The following is a 21,053-nucleotide window of genomic DNA, read 5'->3' on the forward strand; positions in this document are numbered from 1 at the left end:
CAGAGGTCACTCTGTGTATAAAGTATGTGACTGTATCACTGTTTGCTAGGTGTCCCCCTCCTGGCGCCGCCGTGTAAAGCCTCATGCATCACTCAGTTCTGGAATTGTACTTGTATGTCTAGCTTATGCCTACTAGCCCGTTTCATTTACACATACCTTCTACCCAGTAGTTACCATACTCTGTCTGCCCTGGGATTTAGCAGTGTCACAACGATAGTTATGCTGTCCAGGATCGCGGTCCCACCCCCACGTGTTCAAAGTGTCCTACTTTGTCAGTCCTGCTCCTCCATCGGGCCACCTGCTGCCTCGTCCAGCAACTGACTTTCTGTACTTCTGCAGTGTTCCTTCGACCACCTTTTTAACGCCTGCGGGTCCGTGAATAGATGGCCCCTGCCGATTGACCCGGAGCCTCACTCGGTACAGCATAGCATAGTCCATTCCTAGGTCACGTAGTAGTCTCTTTAGCGGAACAAAATGTTTCCGTGCTTCCTGCTCTCGCACTGTGAAGTCAGGGTATATCGAAATATCCGAACCTCAGTGATTTATTTTCCCGTGCCGTGTCTCTGTCTCTATAGCAAAGCAGTTTTGCAATAATGGGTTGCGGTGGGGCATTCGGACGAGGTCGAGGTCCAAGGGAGCGATGTGCTCGTTCCACTACATTGTCGAAAAAACTCCCTCCCCGAGCAGCGTGACCAGCATCTTCTCTATGAACAGCTCCATGTTTCCAGTAGGGGTAGTCTCCGGCAGGCCCGTGATCCTGAGGTTGCAACACCGTGAGCGGGCCTCCAGGTCCTCAGTCTTGTCCTGCAGGGTCTGCATGAGTTTCCCCAGTTTCTTGTGGTCAGTGTCCAGTGTGGTATGCGCTTCTTCCACTTCTGTGATCCTCCTCTCCAACATATCAAGTCTCTCAGCATGCTTATCCAGTCTTTCTGCCACTCTATCCATCCTGTAAGGGGCCCGACCGCCTTACAGGCCTCCTCAGATGGATACTTCTAACAGTAGATTCCTAACCATGTGAATATCCCAGTGGTCACACTGGATCCAGTGATTTTTCGCAGCAATTCCCACACATGAAAGTAGGTGACATTGGGTGGCTCAGTGTTGACTGTGTCCCACTCCAGAAATGAAGCCAGAGCCACATATAGCCAACACCCCTGCGCCCTGACATCAGTTCCTTTGTTTCTGTGCCTTCTGATGCAGACTCAGAGCCTTCTCCCTCGTTTTTCTGTCTTTTGACTGAACTTATTTTGCCAAACTTTTTACAGTGTGCAAGGGGCAGGTCTCGATGTAAAAACTCCAGGTTTCAAAATCTTTAAGGACTGCCTTAAGCAGATGTTGGTGACGATCCCTCAACTAGTTATGTATCTGGTATCTGTGTTACTCACACAACATGAATTTGTAAGACTACTGCGCTAGGAAGAACCCGAGACCGCAAGGCCAGGCTCTATATCGCTGAACACCATTGGAAAGTGTGTAAGGACCGGTCTTGCTCTAAGTCGCAGATACCCACTTGCACTCAAGGCTGTTCTAGACAGAGTTCCTCTTTCCACTCCAATCACCAGTTAGGTTGTAGTCCAAGAAAAACAAAAAGAATAAACGTAACTTCTCACCTTTCGCCACTAAAGAGATGTCAGATGGATGTAAGGGTGCTTTCCAATCAGTCCAATCACCCGTAACCGATCCCTCAGTTCATCCCGACCCAACTTGTATACCCAAATCCTTCAGCGACTCTGCAACATGTTAAAGATTTTAAGGAGAACATGTTGCTTTTGTTTGGCACCCTACCAGCTCACTTTGGTGCACCTTCAGGCCTCATGATTCCGAGGAGCCCACTAGACATGCTACCACCAGTGGATCAGTCCCAGATAAACTGTGCCACTTGACTGCATAACAGGACCTGCCATAGCTTCTTACCGGGCGCAGAGATCCTCACCATTTCCTCATGCACCAGTGTCAGCACTGTTGCCACAGGAGGACCACCTCAACTGAAGTCACGCCTATTTCGACCACAGATGCAGCCCTTGCAGCCCCATTCTTACTCAGATGGAGCACTGCTACTACCAGCAATTTTTTCAGAACCGAAACTCCATGATGGTGATAACGGGGATGACTACTCCTATATTATGATAAAAATCTGTTTTTGGATCTTGAAAATTCCAGCGGCCTAGATGCTGCCCTTGGCACTGACATGAACGCTCAAACTGGCCCTTCCACTCGGGAGTCAGCATATAGAGGGGATGAAGAAGTTCTTAACCGCCAACTGTCATCAGCGGAGTTAAAACCTAATATTCTCTCAGAAGCTCTGCAGAGTGGCCACACTTCGTCAGAGCCACTCCTCCATTCAACAAGCCCCTAACAGATACCTCAATGGGGATTTGTGCCAAACCTGAATCTTGAATGCCTGGCAATAGGAACATTTCTAGAGGAAATAGGCCTGCTACTGGGGACATTTCTTTCCACTTCCAGCACCCTACACCATACAGCCTTGTGGTGCAAGTTTCTACGAGCAGGTTGACCCCTAACTCTTTCTCCACTACTTCCCTAGATAAGGAATCCAAACACGTGAAGGCCTTTCAGAAGAGCCTAGCCATCAGATCAGACAACTCAAATTACCTCTCAGGACATTACTAGAACATGCTGTGGGACATAGTGAGTGAAATCTTTTCGATTGTCTCTGATCAGTTTCACGTATGTTTGGTGCAGATCATGCAAGACGCTGTGAAGTACAAAACACCAGGTCGGTGTGGACATCACAGACTGCTTGGCAAGGGCAGATGGTACTATGGTCATGCTTCAAAGCTACACCTGGATGAGATCCACATGCTTGCTATTCACCCGTCCTCCTAGGTTTCCCACACCACAGTGACTTTCAGGGGTCCACTTGCCCATTGTCCACATGAAAGTTCAGGCTCTTTTGGCCAAGGAAGGTGCACTATCAGAAATAGGGACTGGATGCTACTCCTGTTATTTTCTGGTGCCGAACAATTACAGAGGACGTAGTACTAGTTTGGATTCTCACCCTCTGAATGTCCCCCTAGTTACAGTCCAAAAACAGGACAAGCATTTTGTCACGTTGCCAGACCAACTCAAAAGTGCACTCTGGGTTCCACCATGTCACCACCCTCGTAGTGGATCGATTTCCACACTGATAAAAGATACTCTTTGCTCTCCCGCAGATTTCTGGACCACAATCGATTGATGAATGGTCCACACACAACAAACTTCAATGTAGGATTCCCACCTCCCTTGGGTAACATGAAATCAAAGACTAAGTGTTTCCTCACTTTTTAGAATAGATTCCGATCCTGTTTCAGGTCCGACCATCATGCAGGAACTCATGATCAGACAAAAGCATGCAATAAGAAAAATCAGCCAGATGCACCAAATAAGGTAGCCATAAAGCATCAAGCATAACAGTACGTTCTCCGACAATATTTTTATGAATAAGTGGAATTAATTCCACACGGTTCAAGTTTTTGGCATACAAGGACTCTTGCCCCCTATCACAAAAGGGCCTAGTAGTAATGTTTAGCACTACACACCAGAGGACACGAGTGGCAGAGATCCCAAAGATAAGACATTACAGCACACCAGACAGGCAACTTTATATGTTTTGTTGCATGCTTGTAAACAAATCCATGAGCTGTATTCAAGACGTGGTGACATTTTTGTTGTATATAAACGGTCTTCTGGCTTAATCCTTTACATGTATCCAAGAAATTTTGTCATGTTAGTTTTGTTTTCTATACAAGTTTTGTCTCTTGTTATGTCTGTAAACATGTAGCATGTTCTCCTTAAAAAATATTTCTTATAAAAACAAGCAAAGAAAAAATGGTATGTTTTAAGAAAAAACTTTCAGTGATTCATTCTAAACAAAAGGCTTAAGAGAGACATACACAACTGCTCAGCACCAGGCTACCTCCTGGGTGATAGTGTGCTCTACAAATCTGCATAACATATCAATTGGACTAGGACTGGACCCTCCTGTTGGCCTCTGTCTGCCAACCTGCGAGTCTCAAAGGACCTCCCCTGAGGTCCTAGTGGGCTTTAGAAGTGTAGTGCTCTGGTGCATTGGGAGTTAAAGGACTAAAGTCTGAAGGTAAAATCTGTGACCAGGAAACACCTGGTGCGTGTATCGAACCTGAACTCCATCGCAGTCAGCGTTAAATTGTGCATACATGCTGTTCAACTGCAACCATTGACTATCATTGAACGTTGTTCTTCTTGGCAGCACTTCAGCTTAAAACTTTAAAATGAATATCTCCAGTTTCCCTTATGGGTTTTTGTAATTTTGGTGTAATTTTGTTAATTACATTTTACTCTCTATTTCTACTTCCTTTCGGGATTTTTTTATTGTTTTGCATTTCAACTTTATTACTGTTCTAGTTCTGCATAAATACTTTACACATTGCTGTTAAGTCAAGCCAGTCTGCTCTGTGCCATAATTAGCAGGATGTTGAGCTCGGGTTTATTTGGTGAATTTAGTGGTTCACCCTGACAAGAAATCAATAGTTACTTACCTGTACACTATGGTTCTCCAGTATTATCTTTCATAGATCACATGCTTGTATCTTCCCCGTCGTCATGGTGGGAGTCTCACGGTAACAGAATGACCATAGCAGGAAAAGAAAAGTGCATAGAAATCCATAGGGGACAACATTATTTGGTAACCAAACCTCATCATTATTTGGTCCAAAACTCAGCCAATAAGCTGCCAGTCCTGACATCACACTCCCCAGCAGAGGCATCATCCATCAGATTTCCAGCCCCAAGTGAGAGACATGGATATATCCAGAGATAAAATGGTCTGCCTGAGAAACGGGGAGGTGGGCGGGCCGCATGTGAATCTATGAAAGATAATACTGGAGTACCATAATGTACAGGTAAGTAACTATTTTTTTCTCCAGTATTGAATCTTTCATAGATTCACATGCTTGTATCAGAATAGAGAGCAGTACACGTACCAACTTGCGTTTCCAGGATAGAACCCTCTATTGTCACAGGGCTCTGATCCTAATCATTAGGATGTATGAACTCCTAGACGCCATCCAGTATTAATGAATAGGCAATGAGAGGAATTTATATGCAAAGACAATATTCATATAAGAATGGCTATTAATATACATAGCTTCAGATCTACATCCATACTTTTGATATATAAGAATATAGTTTGAGAAATACCTTATTGAAATAAATGACGGAGAACTATTTGTCCCACTGCTGCATCTTCCTTCCACGCAGTGTCTAGACAATAGTGTCTAGTGAAGGTGTGCACAGTCTTCCATGTCACTGCTCTGCTTATGTCTGGAAGCGACACTCCCGCGAACAGAGGTGCTGAATTTGCCATTTTTCTCGTGGAGTCAGCGTGCACTCTGGATCGCAGAGGTTTTCTAGCTTTCTCGTGGCATATGGCAATGGCAGAAGTTATCCATCTCGAGATACTAGATCTGGATAGTGCAAGACCTTTTCTAGGCCCAGAAAAGGCTACAAATAGTTGGTTCGTTTTCCTAAACAACTTCGTTCTGTCAACGTAGAATTTCAAACATTGTTTCATTTCTAGAGAGTGCAAGGCTCTCTCCGCTTCCGAAGAAGGATTTCCAAAGAATTTAGGCAACACTACAGGTTCATTGAGATGAAAAAATAGAAGGGACCTTAGGAATGAATTTTGGATTTGTCCTAAGTATAACTTTATCTTGTTGAAATTGAAGAATTGGTTCTGCAATTGAGAAAGCTTGAATCTTGCTGACCCTCCTAGCTAATCCTTATCCTCGGAAGCGCCGGAGGGACTCTGCAGTAGTGGCTCGCATCATTGAGGAGCCATTGGTGGACGCGTGATCTATTAACACGAAGTCCAACAGGTGGTGACCGGTACACACTGATTGGTTCACCATAAGGTCCGATGATACATTGTATATGTGAAATTTGAGAATAGGAAAACCCTCATATGCCCTGAAGAAATTGCTTAAAATAAGAGCAATGAAACATGTCGGCTTGAGGAAGAATCTGCATGGTATTTAATTAACCATTTTTAAACGGGAGGTTTTTGCAGCACCAGAATAAAGGATAAGTAGCCAGCAAAACTCTGCCCGGTCTTAAATTTGTTTGTGTGGGGGTTTATGGTTACACGTTTGTGTTCAGTAGTGTTTATGTGTATACACTGGTTTGTCTTTGTTGCTATTCTCACGTGTGCACTCTGTATTGTGTCTATGTGCACTTCTGTTTTCTTTAATAGAGTGAGTGACCATTGACGAGAAGTGGGTATACCGGTGATTGCTAGCCGGGAACCCCCTCGGGTGTTGCTACCGTGAGGCACTCACTCTATTCTTCACATATTTTTCACATTTCTTCTAGTCTATGAATGTGGTGACCTGTGTTGTTGTTTTTGTTGTGTCAAGTTACTTATACATCCTGACCATTGGAGTAATGCTATTTCACACACCCTAGGTATATGTATTAAATTAGGATACTATACCCTTTGAACTGGTCTGGCATACGGATGACTTTGATTTGGTGGGGCAACTGTTGTTTAATCTTGCGAACAGATCCAACAATGGGGTGCCCAGCTGACGAAACACTCAGGAGTGGACTTTGAGCTAGCTCCCACTCGTGAGAAACACTGGCTGATCTGCTCAGGATATCCGCCCTTGTGTTGTGTATCCCTGGAACGTGCTGAACTTGGAGAGAGATGTTGTGAAGCAGTAGCCATCTCCTAATCTCCTGTGCTTGTTTCTATAGGAGCTTTGACTTTGTACCTCCTTGTTTTAATAGGTAGAACATTGTCGTTGTACTGTCCGTCCTGACCATTACCGTAGAATCTTCTGGGGAGGAACTCCTGCAAACCCAAGAACACTGCTTTTAGCTCAAACAGGTTGATATGAAGTTGAGCTTCGTGGTCGGACCAATGCCCTTGCATTTCGAGTTTTTGGAGATGCACTCCCCAACCTAGAAGCGATGCATCTGTCATCATAACGTAACTGGGGCGTTGAGGCTCGAATAGCAAGCCTTTTGTCAAATGTTTTCTGATCCTCCACCATGACACGGGGTCTTGAATCTGAGGAGTGATGGTGATCCGATCTGCGAAGGACCTTTGGGAATGTATCCATTGTTTGTCTAGAAGCTCTTGTAGAGGCCTCATGTGCAATCGGCAATTGAGAAGCAAGGGGATACAGGAAGACATCATCCCCAATAATTGCTTTGTGTGAAGCATGGCCCCTAGAAATTGAAGGGATTGTGACGGAATAAGGGACGACTTTTCTAAGTTGATTTGTAGACCCAGACAATGAAAGAGATCAATGCAGCATTGTAGGGAGATCAGAACTTCCTTGTAAGATGAGCCAATCGTCCATATACGGGAACATCTGGTGACCCTGTAGCCTCAGGTGTGCTGCTACCGGCACCATGCACTTTGTGCAGACCATTGGTGCCGATTTTAGACCAAAGGGCAAGACTTTGAATTGGTAGTAGCGCCCGCCACTACGAAATGCAGATATTTCCTGTGATTTATGTGAATCGGAATGTAGAAATAGGCATCTAAGAGGTCCAGGGATGCCATGAAGTCTCCTTTGCGTAACAGCAGGAGCATTTCCTGAAGGTATAGCATACGAAAGGGAATTTTCTTGATGAACTGGTTCAGACTTCTCAGGTCCATTACCTGCCTCTATTTTGAGGTCTGCTTTTTCTTTATCAGAAGGAAATGCAAGTAAAATCCTTTCCCTCGCTGAGGAAACGGAACTTCCTCTATTGCCCCTTTTACTATAAGAGATAATACTTCTGCTTTGAGAGCGGACAGGTGTTGTTGCTGTCTGTGAACAGGTGGTTGATTCGGGGGCTTCTGTATAAATTCCAGAGTATGGCCTTGATGAATCACATCCAGTACCCATCTGTCTGTTATCGACAGCCATTGCTGAGAAAAGAGAGAAAGGTAATGATCATTGTTGATGTCTGACCAGGTGGCGGGCGCCTTGAGAAAGACACGGTCGACTATTGGATTGTTGAGCTCTTCCTCTCGCAGCATTCTTTCCTCTGGATTGCTGGTGATAAGAGGTGTTTTTGGAACAAAACTGTTGGTTGTTCGAATACTGGCGATACCCCTGTTGACTGTAAGGTTGGTACCTATTGGACTGGTACGAAGGCCTTTGATTGTATGGGCCTCTAGAACCTCTCTTCCGAAAGGACTGGAATCTGCCTTGTTGTATAGAACCCAATGCTTGCGCTGTGTCCGTGTCAGCTTTGATTCCCTGGAGAGCATCGTCTATATGCTTCCCAGAGGAGATTCTCTCCGTCGGAATACATGTCCACAATTTTTGCTTGTTCCTCTGGTCTGAATGAGGTGGCCTTAAGCCATCTTTGTCTTCCGAGAGACAAGGCTCCCGCTATTTGTCTAAACGCTACTGATGAAATATCCAAAGCGATATCAATGGATTCCGAGGCCGCCCTAGCCCCGTCTTGTAAAATGTCGGACGCTTCTTCCTTTTTGTCATCTGGGAGGTGAGCCAACAATGGCGCTATATCTGACCACATTTGTCCGTTGTAATGACTGATCAGAGCTAGAGCGTTTGCAGCTCTAAAGGAAGCTGCTGCCATCACAGCAAAACGCTTCCCCGTGCCATCCATCCGTCTTCCCTCTGTCAGGGGGGCTACTGAAGTCAAGTCAGGATTTTTGGATTGCCTCTGAGCCGCTTGCATCACTATTGATTCTGGGCCTGGATGTTCAATCAAGCATGCAGGTGAAGACTCTGGCGCACAATATTTCTTTTCTATTCTGGGCACCGAAGCCGCCACAGAGGCTGGAGTTATCATGATCTTCAAGCCCTCGTCCTAGATATGCTCAATAACGAGAATTGATCTCATAGACTTCCTTGTCTCCTCCTTGAAGCTGTATAGGAAACACTGTGCTTCTTGCACTGGAAGCGGAAGCTCAAATCTTTTTGAGGCTTTTTCCATAATGTCATGGAATCCTCCAAGGTCCTGTGGTGGAGAGTTTGCTGGTGACAGCGATGGAGATGGTGTCGTAGGCAAAATATATTGATCCCATTCAATACCTACAGGAGTATCTTGAAGAAGTTCACCTTCTTCTGGTTGGTCTTCTCCCTCACTCTCTGCGAAATCATCCCTTATTGTGATATTTGGGGGGGGGAGATCGCATCTTTTGCACTGTAGGCGTAGGTTGAACTACCGGAACTTGTGCTGGAGCGCCTGAAGTATTTGAGGCAGGAGCGTTAGCTTCAGGAAAACGACGGTAATAGTCGATCATGTGACGTAAGTCAGTCACCAGAGAAACAGGCATCGAGATGGACTCTTCTCTCACCTCAGGATGCGTTTCCTTTTCCTCCTCATACTCATATGACTGTTGGAACGACTCATATCTTTTGGAGTCGGACACTGGGCGATCTTGAAAAGAATAAACCTCTTGATCCTCTTGGCACTCCTCTTCATCAGTGTCCTCTTAATCTGTAGCTGAGGGGGACTGTAAGCTAGACCCATTGAATCTTCATCCTCCGATTTCTGTAAACCCAGCAGATTTGATGGAGGAAGGGGAGAAATTTTCGTCCATGTAGTGAATGCCGTAGTTTTCTTGACCGTTGATGAGCCAATCGACGGTTGAAAAGACCTTATAGATATTGATTTTGGTGACTTAAATGTCGTAGACGGAACTCCCATCGTCGATGCTACCGTAGATGCTGAAATTCGAATTGTCGTAGACTAGGTCGTCGTCGATGGTGTCGTCGACGAGGTTGAAGCTCTTCCCATTGACGGAGTCGTCGACGAACCTTTTCTATGTCACTGTGGTCGACGTCGCTGTCAAGATTGTAATCGTCGACTGTGTTGTCGACGTCTTCACAGGAACCAGTGCCGGAGACGCCACAGATTTTGTCGACAGAGCTGAAGACACTACCCTTGACTTTGAGGATTTCTTCAGAGGAGTATGAGGGAATGAAGATGTCTCTTTGCACTTAGTTTTTTGCTTCTTAGGTTCCACTGTTCCCTCAGAAGCAGATGACTTCCTCTTTTTTGAAGATTGACTAGTAGATTCCTCTTCTGAGTCTGATTCTGGGTGGCCTTTATTTCTGAGTCAACAAATATGCAGCATAACTAGGTCGCAAACTCATTCGCACTGCTTCCGAAAAATGCGTTACAAACTTTCAATCAATCAATCAATCAAAGACATTTATAGAGCGCACTACTTACCTGTAGGGTCTCAAGGCGCTGGGAGGGGGGGGGGGGGTGCCGTTACTGCTCGAACAGCCAGGTCTTCAGCTTAGGAGAGGTGGTCTTGGGTCAGGCGCAGGTCGGGAGGGAGGGAGTTCCAGGTCTTGGCGGCCAGGTAGGAGACTTTAAGCTCATTTTATTATGAAATGTTCAGAAGTTATCCAGCTTGACTTGATTGATCACGATAAAGCTGTCCAAATATCCATAAGCTTCCCACAAAATAATTGTGTCCATCCAGGCCTCTTATTACATTGCGTCAAGTACATTTAATTCATGAATAGAAGCAAACGTCTTATTCCCAATGCATTTCGAGCATCTTTAATTGCTCTTCGTCAGGGGAAGCTGTTTCAATAAAGTAAAACCTATGTTAGTGCTCCATTTTTCTACTCCGACATGTTCATCAACCTTGCATACTGTAAACATAACCTGTTTTTTTGCCCTTTTGGCTAAATAATTCACACACTAATTAACCCACAATACCCTACTGCCAAAGTGGAAAGTTTACTAAAGGCGGTAACCTCCCCCTCTCCAACCTCGATGCAAAACCTGCCAAAGTTGCGCCCGCGTTGTTAAATAAACCCTAAATATCCCCAGTGCATTTAAAGTGTCCTAAGCATCTAAAAACACAACTCTCTACTCCCAGTTATCTCACATATGCTCAATGCCTACATTCCCATCATGTATAATTAAACAAAAATATCCTCCAAAATATCGTGGACTCAAGGTTACCTGCTTCAGAATGCTGATCGTATCTATTATGTGCCATCTCTTTGCTCAACCTTCCCTAATGTTATTGAGCACGCTATTTAAACTTTCACTTGTGCGCAGAATACACCCGAGACATCCATTCCTTCACCTTCAACTGCATTTTTTTCTCAAGCCACAACAGCAAACGTGCCTCTCTGTCCCTTAAAGTTTTAGCCGAAAAGGTCCTGCAGTGCTTGCAGTCCTTAGCCACATGTTTGAGATGAAAACAATACAGACAGTCTTTGTGGGGGTCTTCAGAATAGAGTCTGACTTTCCCACAAGATCTGCAGGGCCTGAAAAGCCTCTTTTTAGATCTTTCAGCCATATTAGATACTAGATGTAAAACAGTACCTTAAATCCAGAAGAAAAACTTGTAGATGGAAAGTTCAAAAGTTCACTCGGGAACAAAACTGAGCAAGGCTCAGGGAGACTCCTTCTCACACAAAGGTGGTTGGAAATCTTGGGATGATAGCTCTGCTGGGGAGTGTGATGTCGGGGCTGGCAGCTGATTGGCTGAGTTTTGGACCAAATAATGATGAGGTTTGGTTACCAAATAATGTTGTTTCCTATGGGTTTCTATGCAGTTTTCTTTAACTGCTATGGTCATTCTGTTACCGTGAGACTCCCACCATGACGACGGGGAAGATACAAGCATGTGAATCTATGAAAGTTTCAATACTGGAGAACTATGATCATCTGAGGTGAGTACATACACACGCTCAAAATGTATTACCCAATTTCTTACAATCAGGATGGACCGGGACAAGTCATCTTAGTGGCCCCAACTTGGCAGGGCGGTGTGGTACCTGAATTTCTGGCCGCGAACATCTATTCTTCGATCCGGCTGCCACTTTTGGAGGATCTGCTCTCGCAGCAACATGGCATAGTCCTCCACCAGGACCTGCGCAACCTACACATCCATGTGTGGGGAGTGAATGGAAACAGTTGAATGTTTTTGATCTCCCTACTATAGGCATAAATGTCAATTTGTCAGCTGGGCATCAATTTACCATGACCATTAGTGGTGGACACCTGGAAAACATTGTCACTTGGTGCACTTCTCAGCACATCCAACTTTTGCAGGCCCACCTATCTGATGTGGTGTTGTTTGTTTCATCACAAGCACAACAGGGCCTTGCTTTGACTACTGTTAAAGGTTATTTGCCAGCTCTTTTTGCCCATATGATCAACTATAGTTATCCAAAACGCCTGTTGTGATTTTATTTTTTACAGTGCTAACCCACGTTTCCACCAAAACCCCTTGTGATGCCACAGAAGGACGCTACCTTGGTGCTAACATTATTGATGTGCACCCCACTTGAGCAGCTGCATAGCTGCTCTCTGAGCCTGTTTACACTGAAGACAGTTTTCCTCATAGCGATAACATCGGCTCTTCACATGAGTGAGTTGCAATCACGGTCTGTCCCACAACCAAAGATCACCATTTTCCCAGCCAAACTGGTGCCCAGAAGCAGGGCAGCATTCCTACGAAATGTTGTGGTGGAGTTTCACGTCAGACAGTCTATCACCCTTCCTGGAGTACTTTGCTTTGCCACATCTAGCCAAGAGGAAGAGAGGCTACATCGCTTGGATCAAAAAAAGCTCTAAGTTTCCTTGTTGATTGTACCAGAGAACACCAAGAGGACGATCAGCTCTTTTGTGGGGTTTGCAGCAGCAAAGAATGGCAAAGCAGTGCAGAAAAGAACACTCTCTAGATGGATAGCCCTCTGTATAAAGATGTGCTAAGCAATGGCCAAGAATCCACCTCCAGAAGGGATCAGTACCCACTCAACCAGTGCCAGGATACCACCTTCATATTGGCACGTGGAGGGCCAGTCTTACAGATCTGTCAGGCTGCTGAGTGGGTGCCAGTACATACGTTGACAAAGAACTACTGCCTGCAAGATCCGTCGGGAGGGACACTTTGTTCATCGAGTCTTGCAGGACTTTCTGGTCTGAGCCATGCTACAGACTCACAATCAAGGATACTGCTTTGTTATCTATTCACAAGGTAAGTAATCTACAGTAAGAAGTAGCCATCAGCAAAACAAGTTACTTACCTCCGCTAACGTTCAGTCTGGTGGATACTTCAACTGCAGATTCCTCACCGAAACACTCATCTCCCTATTCTATGAGATGGACTTTTTTTCCACCTAGTAAGATTCCAATTTAGAGATCAGCATACTAATGAATCTGTATTGCCCCACGTTTAATGGTGTGGACAGAAACTGACGCCAGCGCACAGGGGTAGCAGCTGTATGGGACTTCAGTATTATGTATGGGGCAAGGCAGAGTTGGCACAGAGCTGCACGACGCCACCTACTAGCACTCAGTGGAATTGCTGAGAAAAATCTCTGGAACCAGTCTGGTGCCTCGGAATATTCACAAGGTGAGGAATCTGCTGTTAGATAGAGTATCCACCAGAAAGGGTGTAACTGAAGGCAAAAAGCTTGTTCATTTAGCGCAAGTGGATCAAAGTTCCTAAAAACATGGCAACACATGTTGCTGTGCCGTGGTAGCACTTGGCAAAAGTTGCGTGAACAACTTTCTGTTGTGTATTACTGTATTTGGGTGTCAAAGTTACCGTAGCGAGGCAAAATGGTTGCCCTATTAGCCTTAAAATGTATAAAACTGACAAAATAATGAATTCTATCAGAAAATGTGCCACATTATACTGCATATTTTGCTTTTTCTAGCTACATAATTTAGTCAACCCTGACGTATAATTCGGTACTTGCCTGCAACTTTATTCCAGTGGCTCTGCTTATGTGTGTCCTTTAATATATAAATGGAATTTCGGAAAAGCTGCTACTGAGTGCAGGCCCCTCTATTGTTTATTTGTAGTTGTAATTTTGATTTGTAGCGCACGTTATCACCCAAAGGTCTCTAAGAGCTGTCAGAGGGCGAACCTGAACTAGGTGGAGAAGAGGGGGGAAAGGCTGCTTAAGTCGTGCCCCATGCTTCCAGGAAGAGCACGGTTTTAAGCTTCTTCCTAAAGGGAAGGAGTTTCACTTCCTAGCGTAGGTTCACCGGGAGGCTATTCCAGACCAAGGGGGATAGCAGTTGAAAACGCTCTCCCTCCCATGGAGGACCGTTTGAAACTAGGGCAGACCAGTAGGATGGCCTCTGCTGACCGCAGTGCCCTGCTGGGAACATAGGTGGCAATGCGGTCCTTGATGTAACTTGGAGCTTGGCCGTACAGGGTTTTATGTGTGGTGCAGAGAACCTTAAACTTAATTCTCTGCCTGATTGGGAGCCAATGAAGCTCGCGTAGTAGGGGTGTGGCATGTGCTCGTCTTGGTCTTTTAAAAATTAATCTGGCTGCATTGTTAATGCCGACTTTTAATCTGGCCAACAAATGTTGTGGGAGGCCAGAAGACAGAGAGTTGCCTTAGTCCAGACGCAACAGTATCATTGCTGAAACCGCCCGTCTGAGCGTGGCAAAGGTAAGGAGTGGAGACAGTTTTCGCAGTTATCTCAGGAAGCGGACACAAGTTCCTACGACTGCAGGGACTTGTTGCGTAATGGATAGTTTGGCATCAATTTTGATTCCCAGGCCTTTTCACGGCCACGGCTGGTTCAGGAAAAGGCAAAAGTTCTTTTGGCCAAAAGAGGTCATTCCATGGGCTGGAGACTGCGGTAACCGCCAGTACATCAGTTTTGTCAGGGTTTATTTTTAATGAGTTAGCCGACATCCAATTGACAGTGTATTTTAAGATATTTTGCGTTCTTAAGTGTGCTGTTGGAGAGTTGTCAATTTGGATAATGATTTGAGAGTCGGCAGCATAATTATAGATACAGCACTCCATCTGATTCAGTACGGCGATCAGGGGCTGTAAATCGGCATTAAAAAGGAGGGGCGATAATGCTGAGCCTTGGGGCACTCCGCCTGAGATTGTAGCTGGGTTGGATACCAGATCCGCTAGCTGGACTCTCTGCGAGCGTTTTTTTAGAAAAGAAGTGAGCCAAGAAAGGGCTGTGCCCTGAATGCCTAGATCCACCATCCACGACAATAGTTGTTCATGGTTGACCGTGTTGAATGCCGTGGAGAGGTCTAACAGCACCAGGGCACAAGGCACTTTTTTGTCAGCCCCGAGTCTCAGTTCATCCAGCACAGAAAGCATGACCCATTCCGTGCTGTGATGGGCCCTGAAACCGGCCTGATTAGGTTCTAGGAGATGATGATCTTGAAGATGATGGGAAAGGGAAGGAAGAACATGCTGTTCAAGTACTTTGGCAAGGAAAGGCAGCTGCAAAATTGGCCTAAAGATTTTCAGAATCTTAGTGTCAGCGCCTGGTTTCTTTAGGAGCGGAATAACACGGGCCTCCTTGAAATTGGCAGGCACTAGCCCTGTTTCAAGGGAGCGATTAAGGAGGGAGAGCACAGTCATCGATTCCCGCAAGGGCCATCTTGAAAATCTTGGGTGGGCAGGGGTCTGCTGGTGAGCCAGATTTCACCCGCCCAGTCAGGATAGCCAAGGACTCTTTAGTGAGTAATGGCAGGGTGGTTAAAGGATAGGCAATCGTAGGGAGTGGGAGGGTGGGGCCTGTGGGACAGGGGAAGTTCGGAGTACGGTGAACTTCCGTCAGGAGATCCTTTATTTTCTTAGTAAAAAAGGACTGGAATTTATTACAGTCTTCCTGACTAAAGGAGGGTTTTTGCCCCTTATCTTTCCTTAGCTCATTCAGGACCTTAAAGATTTCTTTCTGGGGATTAGTGGCAGCAGCAATCCTGGCCTCATAGAATTCAGCCTTCCGTGATATGATGGCCTATTTTAGGAAGCGTACGCTGATACATAAACCGCCCGAGCGCTAGGTTCATAAGCTTTACGCCATGCTCTCTCACTCTGGCGGAGAGATTGTTTCAGTATCCTAAGGGCATCATTCAACCAAGGGGCACCTTTGCCCTTGCCCAAGATTCTCACCCTCGTGCAGGTGCTACTACATCTATGGCGCTCTTAAGCCTTAGCGATCAATCATTCAATCAATCAATCAAGGCATTTATATAGCGCACTACTCACCCAGAGGGTCTCAAGGCGCTAGGGGAGGGGGGTCCGCTACTGCTCGAACAGCCAGGTCTTGAGATGTTTCCTGAAGGCGAGGTGGTCCTGGGTCTGGCGGAGGTGGGTGGTCCATGTCTTGGCGGCGAGGTACGAGAAGGACCGCCCCCCTGTGGTGGCTCTTCGGATGCGGGGGACGGTGGCGAGGGCGTGGCCGGTCGATCGAAGCTGGCGTTTGGGAGCGTAGAAGTTGAGGCGACTGTTGAGGTATCCTGGGCCTTGGTTGTGTAGGGCTTTGTGTGAGTGGGTGAGGAGACGGAAGGTGATTCTCTTGTTGACCGGGAGCCAGTGCAGGTCTCAGGTGTCCGGAGATGTGGCTGCGACGGGGGATGTCCAGGATGAGTCGTGCTGAGGCGTTCTGGATCCGCTGGAGTCTCTTCTGGAGTTTGGCGGTGGTTCCGGCGTAGAGGGAGTTGCCGTAGTCCAGCCGGCTGGTGACGAGGGCCTGGGTGACCGTCTTCCTGGTCTCGGTGGGGATCCACCGGAAGATCTTACGTAGCATGCGCAGGATGTGAAGCGATAAGGTGGAACTATCAGCCTCTAGGTCGTCCTTGGGTTGCATTAATAGATCTGGGTGTCTTAAGGTGGCTATCAGTTCGTCCGCGCTAATCTTGTTCCAACTTCGGAGAACTTTCCACTCTGGCGGTGGATTTACCGATCGACATGGAAGGGAGAGTCAGCCCTGGATTAAATGATGGTCAGACCAGGAGCAGGGGGAGATAACAATCGGGCTGGTCAGCAAGAGGGATGACCAGATCAAGTCCAGTGTGTGACCCTTCTCATGCGTAGACCCAACCACCCTTTGGCAGAGTTCTAGATCACTGGATGCAGGTCGTGAAAGTGTGTCATAATCATGTGCAGATGTACTGGGCTCAGTTTCTGAATGCAAGTCAGGACTCCACCCCAAAATGCTATATGAATAATACGCGCAGCTTTCAGTGTACTTCAGTTTTCCACCAGCAGGGCCGGAGCAATTTCAAAAGGGTGTTAAGTATGCATTAAGGCTGCTTTAATATATATCCTTTTTAGAGGTTGGCTGGCCCCATCTGCAGTTTGTTTAAATAGCTTAAGTATGAAGTGGTATTTTATAAGTGAAATTTTGCCTTGAGTTTCACCTAACAAGGACCCATAGGAGTTGTAGTGGCAATCAAGCTTCTTGCATTCATGTGCTAAGCCTGTATATTCTTCTCCCAGCACTTCATGTGCTTAGTTTGCACCCCCTTTCATCCGGATTATGGAAAAGTATGGGGACCCTCGGAATTCGTATATGAAGGACTCATCCCCCTGCCTATTCACGAGACGGTCGCCCCAGGCATTGACTCTATGAACCCTCCATCGACAGATGAGACCCAGCCATTTTGACTGACGCCTTGTGGAGCTACCTCGCGAGCTAAAGAGGAGACGGGCTATGGATTCCCTCCTTGGCCATCACCTACCCAGCCGGACTTTAGGCAAACGCTCCTACGTCTCTCCTGACCTTATCTCCCCCCTCTCTCCCTTCCCTCAACCCTCTCAGCTCCTACTCTTTCCACCTTCTGTCCTTTGCCCCCACCAACTTTGTTTTTTTTGGGAACTTCTTCCCTCGCCACTTGAGACTGAACTATTTTGTCTGATGCCCGATGGAGCTACCTGGTTAAGCTATAGGGGAGATGGGCCGTGGATTCCCTCCTTGGTCGTCACCTACCCAGCCGGTCTTTATACAGACTTCTTTTCGTCTCTCCTTGTTGTCTCTTCCCTTATCCTCCCTTTCTCACCTCCCCTGCCCCCTCCACCACTTTTATCTTTCCCCTCCTAATGTATTGCCTATGTTTTGATGTAATGTGTAATTGTTGATCTTTTTCTGTTACATTGTTGATTCTCATGTAAAGCGCTCTGATACCTTCGGGTCTAGCCAGCGCTATATAAAACTCTTTAAATATAATAAATAAATAAACGCTGCAGACCAAGGCAGATGCCCAATAGGCATTGAGGTATAATACATTCATCATCAAAGGAGCAGCATGTATGTGATGATGACCAAGGGTAGCTGGCACTCTTCAAAGGAACCGAGGAGGGGTTTTGGAATAATACACCCGACCCCAATTCTCTTATGCATTATATGGCTTTTTTTAGGCATAATGAAAAACCCAAATTGTGCAGTGATATGTAGAGCATCTTGGTATTATGCAAAACAGAGCAACTGCAATGAATATATGTGGATAAACATAAGGATGTGGCATATCCTCAACACAGAGGTGACAGAACAAATTGAGTATATTTATCTATATATACACACACACACAGCTATATATCCAAATTTGCATATGTAGATATCTGACACATATATGGGTGCTGTTACTGCACAAAATAGAGTGGCATAAAAACAATAAATAACTGGGGCACATGAAACGTGGAAAATATTCATGGGTCGCTTTGGAATGAGGGTTTCAGCTTCATAATGACATCCCTAAATCAGTCTGCAGAGAGCTTTACTGTAGTACAATGTGTATACAACAGTCTATTCATGAAAGAAAAATCTAAATCTAAACATTTTAATTCCAATAATGGGCCACCATTCCAGTCTACAGACTTTCTGTTTTAATAAAGCAAAGGACATTTTATTATAAAACGCTACATCATAATCAAACACATTTATCGTTTTTTAGCCACAGACAGCCACACAATACAATGCAGTTTTTCAATACAGTTGCCATTAAATATTTTCATGTTTGTAAAGAGACACGCTTTTCAAGCGAACTTTCAACAAAAGTAATCACATGATATAAGATTTAATTAGGGGTAACGTATGCAATAAATCACATTCACGTTTAACATGTGACATTTACAAAAGACTCGGCCATAGTACCATATTACTCGGTTACCCATTAAGCATCTTCTATACATATTTGATTTGGCTGCTGGACATGTGACCAAGATTTAGTGATGGTAGAAAGACATCAATTATAAAGAAGGTTTGATGAGAATACTAACCGCCACAAACGCTCTTGCTTCTTCAACAGGAATGCATTTACTCTTTAACCGATCAGGATTTCCACACTCAAAGCTACCTAAGTGAAACAAGGAGAAAATAGACTAATGAGAGGATATAATAGCAGAAACTGAAACAGGTATGTAAATTAAATACTGCGAGTGCAGTATAAAATGAGCCAGAATTCACAAAAGGTTGAGTTTTTTTGGTACAAGGGGATTCTGAAGCAAAAGACGCTTTCCATATTTCTAACTGCAAAAAGGCTGTTACAGCACACCTTCAAAAGGCTGATGATCCCTTTGCAAGTAGTGCTCTAACACTCCTTGAATGACAAAATGACCCAGCATGTGTAAAATGTAAGACGCTGAACTTCATAATCCATACGCCTTTTGTTAATCGCCATCAGTCTCATTCAAGTACTATCAAACGAGGGCGCTGATATGACGAGGAAGATAAATGAAATCTTGCATAAAACAAAAGTTTAACTGCCATTTCCAATGGAATCTTTATAAAGAGTTCTTCTTTCTCATTCCACATATGCAAGGTTTTTTTTCAGTGCTTTTACAAAGATGTGTTTTCTGCCAAAACGAGGTTTCTGATGAACAAAGGTGTGGTCCCTGGTAGATCCATCCTTTAATTCAGCGTCTGCTTTCGAAATCAGTGGCTACTTTCTAGCTACAATGCCTCCTTGTATTTTGCAGAACAGAAAACTAAAATGGTTAAATAGCGGTGGTGTCAGAGTAAAATGCGAAAGCTGCTCTCTTAACTAACAGCATTTACACATACATTGTATGTCATCTGACATCTGCGAAATATTACAAACACTTTTAGATCCTTCATTAGGATTGCATGCTATGTATTTACAAATTTAACCATGTTGCAAAAAGTTCTGCGATTTCTATATAATTAGCTTCCTTCCATGAGTCTTTCTGTCAGTGCAGCAGGCGACAAGTCCTGCCCCTGGTTTGATCACACAGTAAAATCACTTCTTCTTTAGCAATCAGTGGCCAGCAGATAGACGCTTCTGGTGCAGTAGTCAGAAAAACACAATATTTTTAAGTTACGCACCTTGGAGACGAGCCTTTCTTACAATTGTATACTGAACAAACAAAGGTTTGGTAAAGCAAAACATTAACTGAGCATGCGCCCATGCCCTTACCCTGTTTTTAGGTCTCGCCTGGCTTTGGTGCGCGCATGCGCGCCTCACCCTGCGAGGGCTATAGTCAACAAACCAATTAAATAACAAAACACTGAATCCAATCGAAAGAAAGTAAAGTAAATCTATATTGTAATTTCTAACAGGAGTGGGCCTTTTTTGAAAGTTGCACATGAAACACTTACAGGCACTACACACCTGCGGCATTCTAGAACAGCAAATAAAACAAGAACGGTTCATCTGACGCCATAATCCCGAAGAGCCACCTGGATGCAGAGGAAGTTTACAGACCATCATTTATAACAATCATTTGCAATGCAATAGGTCTCGCATTAGGAGAGTTTGAGCTATTGGTATTGTAAATGACAATTTTTTATTTATGTGTTGGTTTTGAAAATAGCTAAATTAATAGCTTTGTCATTTACAATGCCAATAGTTATAACTTTCGCAAATGTGTCACCTATAGCATTCGTAATGCAACATGTGTTGTATTTACGTGACTTAAATTTGATATTACAAACAACAATGGCTTTACATGTTTTTAAATAATTAATACTTAAATAAAAGGGATTGTAATTTATAATGGCAATAGCTTAAACTTTTGTAAAGATTATGTTCAGTGTATTTTATTGTGACGAAAATGCAAGAACAGAAGTGAAATATTAACATCTTTTTGTGACATTTGTATAAAGCTTGAAACATTGAGAGAACATATTTGAAATGGTTGCACAGATTGATGCTGTAATGGCGCGGAGGGATGTTGTGGTGGCGACGAGTGATGCTGTGGCGTTCAGTGATGCTGTGGTAGCGCATAGTGATGCTGTGGCGTTCAGTGATGCTGTGGTAGCGCATAGTGATGCTGTGGAGGCCGCGAGTGTTGCTGTGGAGGCCGCGAGTGTTGCTGTGGAGGCCG

At 44.9% G+C, this 21,053-nt stretch overlaps 1 protein-coding gene across 1 annotated transcript in view; it reads right to left on the bottom strand.

Annotated features, from left to right (window-relative positions):
- Positions 1-21,053, bottom strand: part of LEMD2 (LEM domain nuclear envelope protein 2) — a 267,597-nt gene that overhangs the window by 123,243 nt on the left and 123,301 nt on the right. Inside the window, exon 4 of the mRNA XM_086923192.1 lies at positions 18,987-19,063. Within this exon, the coding sequence (XP_086779318.1) occupies positions 18,987-19,063 (77 nt within the window). The remainder of the gene's footprint in view (positions 1-18,986; positions 19,064-21,053) is intronic.

Source organism: Lissotriton vulgaris, chromosome 5 (genome assembly GCF_964263255.1).
Source record: "Lissotriton vulgaris chromosome 5, aLisVul1.2, whole genome shotgun sequence".
Lineage (NCBI taxonomy): Eukaryota > Metazoa > Chordata > Amphibia > Caudata > Salamandridae > Lissotriton > Lissotriton vulgaris.